The sequence below is a fragment of the Cyprinodon variegatus genome, unplaced genomic scaffold (genome assembly GCF_000732505.1).
Source record: "Cyprinodon variegatus isolate N-32 unplaced genomic scaffold, C_variegatus-1.0 Scaffold153, whole genome shotgun sequence".
Classification (NCBI taxonomy): Eukaryota; Metazoa; Chordata; class Actinopteri; order Cyprinodontiformes; family Cyprinodontidae; genus Cyprinodon; species Cyprinodon variegatus.
Window position 1 is genome coordinate 745,465 of NW_015150606.1, and position 10,485 is coordinate 755,949.

At 40.9% G+C, this 10,485-nt stretch overlaps 1 protein-coding gene across 1 annotated transcript in view; it reads right to left on the minus strand.

Annotated features, from left to right (window-relative positions):
* Positions 1-565: 565 nt before the first annotated feature.
* Positions 566-10,485, minus strand: part of mrps9 (mitochondrial ribosomal protein S9) — a 16,974-nt gene continuing 7,054 nt past the window's right edge. Inside the window, exons 3-11 of the mRNA XM_015377391.1 lie at positions 9,377-9,439; positions 6,794-6,824; positions 6,636-6,715; positions 2,351-2,436; positions 2,193-2,268; positions 1,946-2,114; positions 1,455-1,563; positions 803-972; positions 566-726 (exon numbers count right to left, since the gene is read on the minus strand). Of these exons, the coding sequence (XP_015232877.1) occupies positions 635-726; positions 803-972; positions 1,455-1,563; positions 1,946-2,114; positions 2,193-2,268; positions 2,351-2,436; positions 6,636-6,715; positions 6,794-6,824; positions 9,377-9,439 (876 nt within the window). The 3' untranslated portion in view covers positions 566-634. The remainder of the gene's footprint in view (positions 727-802; positions 973-1,454; positions 1,564-1,945; positions 2,115-2,192; positions 2,269-2,350; positions 2,437-6,635; positions 6,716-6,793; positions 6,825-9,376; positions 9,440-10,485) is intronic.

A 10,485-nucleotide genomic window follows, 5' to 3' on the forward strand; every position in this document is an offset into this window, starting at 1 on the left:
ATTTCCAGATATTGCATTTTGTGTTCTTTTTTCACAAAAAAAAAAACTTTTTTTCTCATAGATTTATGAATTGCACTTTCAGATCACATTCTCTCTTTAAAAAATTTTTTTTTTAATCATTATTATATTTAAAAGGTTTTGGATTTTTTCTCTTCAACTTTCTCATTTCCAGGTTGAGTTTCATTCTTTTCCAATTGCATTTTACAGATCAAATTCTCTTCACCTTAAAACCAAATTCTCAATCTTGACCAATCAAAACGCTGTAGCTATCGTCAGTGCTGACCAGTAGGGATGAGTCTCTACTCGTCACTCCAACCCCAGAAGAGACGAGAACGTGATCTGTAGAACACATTTTAAGAAGAACATAATCCGCAAATAAATCTTTAAAAAAAGGAATCTAAAGAGAAATGAAAATAACTTTAAAATAATAAGAAAAAATCTTTGAAATAATTAGATAATTGAAAAAACTAAATGGGAGAAAACAGCTTATATTTAAACTTAGAACCTTTTTTTTTTTAAATATACACACTCAAAGTTGTATTTCTGGATTGGTTTTAATTTTTTTATTTCTATTTACAAAAAATGTTCTTTCCTTTTAACAATAATGGATTAAAATCCGTGGCTCCAGAGGAGCTCAGCGTTTCTTCCAGGTGAACTTGCGTCTCGCTCCCTCCTGGCCGGGCTTCTTCCTCTCTCTCACTCTTGGATCTGGAGTCAAGAGTCCGGCTGCAGATATAGAAAAACATAAAGTAGAAGCTGCTCAGCTGTTCTCACATGTTAAGAGCCCCCACTTACGACTCACCTTGTCTCATTGCCTCTCCTTCTGTCTCCGACAGGAAGCTGAGCAGCGCCTTGGAGATAGCGAGCCGCAGCGCCCCCGCCTGGCTCGACCTGCCGCCGCCGCTCACCGTGGCCTCCAGGTCGAAGCGTCCCAGCACGCCGGCGAACTGCAGTGGGAACATCAGCTGCTCCCTGAGTGAGAAAAGGAAAAGAAACAACGGAGAGATAAGAGAGCGACGGGGGGGGAAAAGGCAGAGAGGAGCAGATAGCGGGATCAACTGCGGAGGCTTAACGTCTGCTCGGCCTCCTCCAAATCTCCCAGGAAGTTCTGACTCAGCAGCACCCGCCTGCGTTCTGGATGGCGTCCCACCCTGAATGGCCTCTGGCTGCTGACAAAGTCAGCTGTCACCTCTGCGCTCCAATTACAGGCCGTCCTCACACGGCGTGACGACAGCACCGCCGGACTCTCCAGCACAGCCACTCAGCTGTGTAATTAACTTACAAGGAGATAAATAAATAAACCAAGCCGCTAAGCGTGACCACAAAGCTGCTTTCCAGATATTTTATTCTACTTTTTCCAGTGTGTGTGCGTTGATAAAAGACGCCCCCGTTTCACATCGTAAAGGGAGACGCCGTCTGTGGACGGAGTGATGCGAAGCTGTAGCCGCTCCTACCTGTCTTGTAGCACAGGGAAATAGTGCAGGTAGTCTTCGCCGTTGATGGTGATGCGCCCGGAGCCGCAGTCGCGAACAACTACCGATGATCTAGACGTCTTCCTTTTCCCTAAAACAAAAAAAACATTTTTTTTTCTTCATATCACACTTTGTTGTGTTTTTTTCTTCCAATAAACCTTTAGAATTTCTGTACATCTTCAGTATTAAGAACTAAAAGCATTATTGAGGCAAAAAACACATAAAAAAGAAGACCCCAGACTTATAAGTTTGAATAATTATGATAACAAAAAGCTAATTTGTTCAAACAAGGACGTAAAAAGGGTTTAACATCATAATAATGTTCCTTTTAAGTCTTCTTTAAATTATTTTTCGGTTAATTTCTGATTTGTCAATCAGGTTGAAGTGATTCATTTAAGAGAAAATTGATGTTTTTGATGGAGAAATTTAAAACTTGAAATCAAAAAACTGCACCAGGTCTAAAGATGGCCTACCTTCCGCCGTGCTGAAGTCCACCCCTTTCTCATCCTTCTGCAGAGGGGGAACTATCTGATGCATGGACTGCGCCTCCAGCTGCTGCCGGTAGCGCAGGATGAACTCCTCCTCCAGGCTGCTATAAGGCATGGACAGCATCCGCTCCATCAGCTGGATGAACCGGTCATACTGGAGAGGAGGAAAAGCATCCCTTTTCTCATGTCTGACCAAACCGAGAGAACCAGAGACCAAAGCAGTTGCTCTTACGTCATGAGAGGAGATGGTCTCCACCAATGTCGCTTCGAGCTCCTCCTTGGTGAGCCACCTGCTCGTTCCCAGAGAGCTGACGGAGACAGGGAGCGGGTTTAAATTTCAGATTACTTCAGGAAATCCCTCGTCTTTATATCAAAGGGCTTTTTACTGACATCTGCTTGGGTTCGGCAGAGAAGAGTCCCTTTGCTCTCAGGCGATCTTGATGCTTCTCGATGTTCAGGACTTTAGCGTACAGCTCCTGAAACACATCGAAGATGGCGGCTCATTCAATACTCCTTTATGAGTCAGTAAGGGGACAGGTACAGGTTGACCTGCATGGTGGAAGATAACGGTCAATAAGACAGATGGGCAGGTGTCTGAATGTGTAAATGGAAGTTAATATAACGTTAAATGCTTTAGGATTGGTATTTGTTCCCTTTTAACTCCTAAATATGCGAAACACAAGTTTACAACTTACATGTTACAGCTTGGCGAGTCCAGATAAATCTACAAGAACGAATCTACAGCCCTAATGATGCTACACTCCCTACCAGTGGGTGGCAGTGATGCACCTGACGGTTTTTCACCAACCACTAATGAATAAGAAGAGGATTAAAACAGAACTATCCATCGAATGTATACCGAGTATGCGTTGAAAAAACTGTTTTAGCCAAAGATATAACGTTTAATCAGTGGTTCTGTTTTTTGTTTTTGTTCTGTTGTTTAATGTTAGCTGGTGAATAACTTTCAGGTGCAATACCGCCACCAAGTGGTGAGGAGTTTTAGAGCTTCATTAGGAGTTATTGATTTGTAATAGTGAAATTGTGATTCATACCAACCTGTGATTGGTATGAGTAAACTTGTGATCCTTATTCTAAAACTGTGATCACGTCTTGTAAATTTTTGATTTCAAATTTTCAAATTTGTGATTCGTACATTTATATAATTTTTTTTTTTATTAATTTGAGATTCGAACATGTAATTTAATTATTTAAAATGTTTAAATTTGTAATTTGTAAAGGTAAATTAACTTAAAACTTTCAAATCTGTGATTTGAACATGTACGTTAATCATTTAAAATTTAGACAATTTTAATTTATACATGTAAATTTGTGATTAAAATTTTTCTAATTTGTAATTCATACACGTAAATTATTTAAAAAACACATTTTTGATTTAAAATTTGTGATTCATATGTTTACATAGTTTTTTTTATTAATTTGAGATTCAAACATGTAATTTAATGATTTAAAATGTTTAAATTTGTAATTTGTACAGGTGAATTAATTTAAAACGTCCAAATCTGTGATTTGAACATGTACGCTAATCATTTAAAATTTTGAAAATTTTAATTTATACGTGTAAATTTGTGATTTAAATTTTCAAATTTGTGATTCATACGTTCACATAATTTTTTTTTTATTAATTTGAGATTCAAAATGTAATTTAATGATTTTAAATGTTTAAATTTGTAATTTGTGCAGGTAAATTAATCATTTAAAACTTTCAAATTGATTTGAAAATGTATGTTATTCATTTAAAATTTAGAAATTTATGATTTACACATTAACATAATTTTTTTTTAATTAATTTGAGTTTCGAACATGATTTAAAATTTTCAAATTTGCAATTTGTACAGATAAATTAATCATTTAAAATTTTGATAATTTTAATTTATACGTGTAAATTTGTGATTTGAATTTTTCAAATTTGTAATTCGTACACGTAAATTATTTAAAAATTTCCAATTTCTGAGTCGTATGTCTAAATTTGTGTTTTGAATTTTTCTATTTTGTAATTTATACATTAACATTTTTATACTTTAATTTTTACTTTAGTAAATGCTGCATTTTTAATTCATATGTGTAACTTTGTGTATTACACGTTTACATTTGAGTCAAACTTTTATATTTGTAATCCATACATGTAAATTTGTGATTCATTCTTGAGGTTTTTCCAATATCTTAATTTACATTTGTTAACTTAAATTTAAATTCAAAGATCTACGTTTATGTTTCTATTGATATAAATCTCAGCTGATAGACCTGTGGAAGACTCTGTCATGGCGTTAAGCACAGACAGACAGGGGGACACGCTGGTCATGTCCCTGAGGGCAGACACCCCATAACCCTCCGCCCCACTATGCGTCTGGGCAAAAGCTCATTTCCCCGTCAATTATTCACCAGATGTTTGTTTAATTCCTTCTTGATGGAGTGTGCCTAATCCTCTGCCACTCTGACCAGCGATAGACAGGGAGGAAAACATTGGGCTGGTGGGTACCACTCTGCAGGAAAACGGTAATAGAAAACTGAAAAATGAAAGCATGAGAAGAAAACGTACAAATACAGACTCTTACAACCATGAGGAGTCACTCACATGGATTACTTGGTTGAAATGTATCTGTAGCAGAGAACTGGAGCGCAACTCATTCGTCTCTACTGAGTGCTTTTTTATATGAGTGAAATCACCTTTCAGGTCAAAGTGCAAAGAAAGTGGCGTATTTGCATCTGTGCGTGACATCTATGTGAAAAAAGGTTTTTCCTCCACGGTTTTGGCCATAAAGAGCTCAGTGGAGTTAATGTCCCACACTCAGCTGAGCAGGAGGGGTGATTTACGCACCGCCGCCCCCTCCTGGCAGCACCCTGATCAGGTTAGTGTGACGGGAGGGAGGGGTAGGATAGCGGAATAAATTAGGAAACAAAGAAAAGGCGGAAGAGGTGGAAGCTGTGTAACAAAAAGGGGTGATTGAGGCAGAAATCCTGCAGACAGCTGTCAGACATGTATCGCATACATATTTAGACCTACAGTAGGAGCTTGCTCATCAGAGGGCAGAGAAAACATAAGAGCTATATGCATGGCATCATAACCCAACTGTACGTCAAAGAGAAAAATGAAAATATCTTTTGAACACAAAACCAGACGAGCAAACCTCTAAGTCCAAACTCTTCATGTCACTGCAGTTTGTTGTTTCTGAAAATTACCCATTGTAGCTTTAAAAGTGACAACGTGTGAAAGAAATGTGCCGAGATGTTTAATGACATTCCCCTGCCCTGGGCTGCCATCTTATTGTATTAAAGGGGTTTGAGTGTCCCAATGACCGTAGGAGCTATGCTGTCTGGGGCTTTACACACCTAGTAGGGTCACCCAAGGCAGACAGGTCCTTGTTGAGGTAGCAAACAAAAAGTAGCCCAAAGACCTCTTATGATGCAATAAATGGACATAGAGTTCCCTCGCCCCGACGCTGGTCACCAGGGCCAGACTCTGGAGCCAGGTCTGGACTTTCGTCCACTCTGGAGTTGCCCCGGGTGAGAGGCGCCGAGTAGGAGTGGGCATACTTGTTGCCCCTTATCTTGGTGCCTCTACGTTGAGGTTTACCCTGGTGAACAAGAGTGTGATCTCTCTCCGCATACGTGTGGGGGGATGGGTTCTGACTGTTGTTTGTGCTTATTTGCCAAACAGCAGTTCAGATTACCACCCTTTTTAAAATCCTTAGGAGGGGTACTGGAGAGTGCTCCTCCTGGGTACTCTCTTGTTCGACTGGGAGACTTCAACGCTCACATGGGCAATGACAGTAAGATCTGGGGGGGGGGGCGTGGTAGGCCATGAGGAGTGGCCTACCTGACGTGAACTCGAGTGGTGTTCTGTTGTTGAACTTCTGTACTCGTCATGGATTGTCCATAACAAACACCATTTTCAGGCATAAGGGTGCCCATTCAATGATTGACTGACTTTGAATGACTTTGTTGTCATTTAATCTGACCTGCGGACGCATGTCTTGGACACTCGGGTGAAGAGAGGGGCGGAGCTCTCCACAGAACACTACACAGTGGTGGGCTGGCTGCGATGGTGGGGGAAGACGCCGGGCAGAACTGGTAGGCCCAAAGGTCTCAAATTGTGAGGGTTTGATGAAAACGTCTGGCAGAGTCCCCCCGTAAGACGGAGCTTTAACTACCACCCCCGGCAGAGCTTTGAACATGTTCCAAAGGACGCTGGTTGACATTGATTCTCAGTGCCCCATGTTCTGTGCCTCTATTGTTGAGGCAGCTAGTCGGAGCTGTGGCTATAAGGTTGGCGGTGCATATCGTGGCAGCAACCCCTAAAACACCCTAGTGGACAACAGCGGTGAGGAAAGCTGTCAAGCTGAAGGAAGGAGTCCTATCGGGCTTTATTGACCTGTGGGACTCCGAATGCAGCCGACAGAAGCAGCTGCTGGAAGCTAACACCCTACAATCCTATCAAATTAGCCATAACACAGCAGGCAACTATAGCTTACAAAATGTAAGTTAACCTCAGATTGACCATCTTTAAGGCTTGGATTATGGAAAATGTTCATAAGGCATAAAATGTTTTTCCAGTCTTAGAGCTGAAAGACCATTGATGTATAATCTGAAACTGCGCTTCCTAAGAATTTTAGCAGACACATAAGCAGGATGGATGACTGACTTACGCTGCACTTACATGCATGAGGGAGTAGTAGGACTGTTTGCCGGTGTAGAACAGGAAGTGGAAAGGCCGGCCGTCTGGTCCCCACTGCACCGCTGGAAAACAAAGATTAGCTGACCATAGGTAATCAACCTAAAGATGATATCAGAAGCATCTGAACAAACATAACGTACCTCTCTGTTTTGGAAAGACCTCATCAGGATGCTGCAGATGGAAAACCGAGAATTAACCATTAATTTGTCAATACAAAGAATACTGAGGTCGTTGGAGCCACAAAAAAAAAAAAATCTGAAATATTTTAATCAGATATGCGTACGTGGAATCAAACAACCAGCTGATGAATCCCACTTACCAGCTTTAAACCAGGTGATAGAACTGTTTTCATACATTTTTTGCAATGTCAACAAGAAAGTAGATATCTTTTAGTTTTCATTTCTATATTTCTACAACAAAATATATCAATCAATGTGAACAACACTTTTCAAAGTAGCAGTATCAATTTATTGAATAGTAAAGGTTGGCGTGGATGCCATATTATGTTGGTAAAATTGATTTCCCAGCAATTCTGGATAAAAAAAAAAAAAAACTTGCCTCTCTTATGAGATATTTATATATCAAAAGAATTAGGTAAAAGATCCCCACCACTAGTTAAAACTGAAGAGGCCTCTTGGATAAGAGGTGAAACTTCACGTCCAGTTGCCTAAACTGAACTATTTCTACAAGCTAGAACATAAATTCATTTACTTGCTCACTTAATAGACTTCAAGATTATGGACTCAAATATGAATTAGAAAGACTGTTGAAGGTAGAGGGTGTGTCATTTTTTATAATGTTTGCATGTCATACATTTGGAATTTTACCTGATTGTCTAATATAAATTAATTTATTCATTTGCCTACTGCTCAATTTAAGCTTGACGCGTATGCGAGGTCTGCACAGCCAAATAACATCATTTGAGCATCCACGCCCCTCCGTGTGGACAGAATTTCTGCACAGAGAACCTAGGAAAATTTGTAACTACTTAGACACCACCACGCGGAAAACATGGCAAGTGAGAAGCAGCTCCTACTGGCAAATATAAACATCAAAGAACATTCCGTATATACCTCATAAATACCACTACTACCAACATATTGTGGAAAAAGTCCAGGAAAGAAATTGCTGTTGCTCTCGAACGGCATGAAAAGGCTTTGATAAAGTTGTAAACAGCTGTGTTTTCTACTTCCTCGTGTAGTGCCGACGGTGTTGTCAGCTTGCCGTTTGTGCTTAACACGCCAGAGCCGATCAGATCAGGGGAAAGCCGCATTGTAAATGCGACAACGGCTGTAACGGGTGGCACATTTTCCACACAGAATGTCCGTGCATTGAGCATGATGACAACTTTACTGACACCTTCAGGTGATATTATGTAGATCCACTTCACCATTGCTCAGTTAAGTGTTGTAGTGGGAAAAAAGCATTCAGCTATTCACCCTAGTTAAATAAATGGAGATCGATGGATTTCACTCAGTCCGCACTTTATTTTCATATATTGCAAAGAGAGAACAGTTCATCATACAGCCCTTATGGCACGGTAATCAGCCCTGTTCTGCCTGAGCAGCGTTAGTTCCCCCTTACTTACAACTAGAGCCCTACACTCCCGCGGGAATCACAGGACCCAACGCAAAGCAGTTTGGCGCGGGACAAATATTGAAAGCTCATTGCGGGTGCGGGCGGGAGGGAGAGCGCACAGTGCGGGTGCGGTGATAAGCGGCAGTCCCACGACCTAAAAACGTGTTTTAAAACGTAAAATAAAATAATAAATTATCACATCTATGTCTACAATATATATATATACATCACAATGTACTGGATATTGCAGCTCATGCCACCTAACAAGCGTCATGCACTATGCGGTTAAAAAATTCCTAAACTAATGACAATGCCTTGAGCAGTAGGCGAACGTCGGAATCATGCGCGAATTGCAGGACAAACTGTTACAGGTGCGGGCCGGAGTGGGACCGAAAATCGTAATTCTTTGTGGGAACTGGCGGGAGTGGGACTGAACACTGCGGGAGCGGGACTGGAAAATCTGTCCCGTGCAGGCCTCTACTTACAACAATGGAAAGTAGTCAGAGTCAAACCAAATTACAGACATTTTGGTTAACAGTAACATGTTATGAATAAACCTTGAGAAAGAATCTGCCTTGTTTTGGGAGGAAGCTATGTCTGGTCTACAAACATTCTCACACAGGGGCATTGTGTGGTTTTGCAAGTGAAAAAGACTGAGTGAAAACCTTTATAGCGTGTAAATAGGATAAATTGATATATGAAATAAGAGAAATCTAAATTATCCGACAACTGTGTTAAAGGAGCTGACCTGGTGCTTTACTGGCACTAAGTTGCATGTGTAAAAGGCAGTGATTCTTGTTCGACTCAGGAATGTGGTGTAAGTATATTTACTGGGAGTTATGTAGAATTTGAATCCCACTTTTGACAGCAGGGTGGTTATGACTTTTCTCCAGTTTAAAAAGTTTAAAGGAGCTCAAGGCCCCAGTAAAACCTTTACATAAAGATACATTCCAGATTTTCAAGATAGAAATTAATTAATTTTTTACCACATTCTTGTACATTTTTATTTCCTGAAACTAGAACGACAAAACTGTGATAAACATGAGCAAAATTAAGGACAAAGATCTACCAGATCTTAATTTTTCACTGTTTAAATAAGTTAAGTTTTACTTCAGTGACTGAGAGAGATAAAAGTGAGTTCTCACCTTCATGAAGGGCCGAGCTTTCTTCTCAAACAGGCCGGAGGGGAAGAGGTAGGCGATGCTCCGCTGTTGGGGAGAAATAAAAAGAACAATGAATAAATAAATAAACAGTTTAGATGATGAAGGCTGACATGTCCGGAGAACACGGGTCGATGAAGGTGACGGAGGAAGAGACGCGAGCTGCTTGCGGGTTCATGGAGAGGCGAGTGAGATCTGTGTTACTGTGAAGCAGCAGGAAAAGGCTCTCAGAGGACGCGCTGGTCGCCCGGCGGGTCACTCAGAGTTCATCAGTGTGACTGTTATTAGCAGGGCTACAGATGGCGCTGCTAGGGAGTGCGTTGGAAGAGCGCTGGCCCACCCCCCCTATCCACACTCACAGCGACAGCCTGCCTGTCCCTCTCTTCCTCCTCCTGTCAGCTCAATTAGTGAAACGGCAGGTGCTGCTCGCGGGTAGCAGGTTGCTGCCTTTAAGGTTGTCACAACGACAGAGAGCTGGTGGAAAGGGAGGGAAACGGGGGAGGCAGGAAAAGTTAAAGGGTACGGAGAATTAAAAAAAAAGAGGGTGGAACAGATGAGGACACACCTGTGCTCCCCGAGAGATCCGACACAATATGGGAGAGGAGATCCCGTAGGAGCAAAGATGGAGGGAGGAAGAGGGGAAGCTGTCGGATGTGGATCTGAACGAAGCGATCATGGATGATGGTGTAAAGGCTCCAGAAGGACAGAGGATGATTGAAAAAATTTATAGAAACCAGGAAAAAGAAAAAACAGACACTTTCAAATATTTTATTCATTTCTAGCTCTGGGAAAATTAAGAGTTGGAAATGTGAAAAAAGCATCATCACCGAATTACATGATGGTTTGGAAAGAGATTGTATTAAACTGCACCAAACTATCTTTGAAGACGACCAACATTAAAGTTCAGAAGGGAATAAATTATCGACTTAAGATTGGTTTATTTTAGTCAAATATGTACCGTCTGACTGATCAAGAGCTTCACTGGAATTTAAAAGAGAAGTAGGGCTGGAGTAGAAATCTGGTCTAGATTATTCACACTGTTTCATGGCAGCAATAAAAAGTAGGGATGCACGATATAATCGGCCCCCTATCGG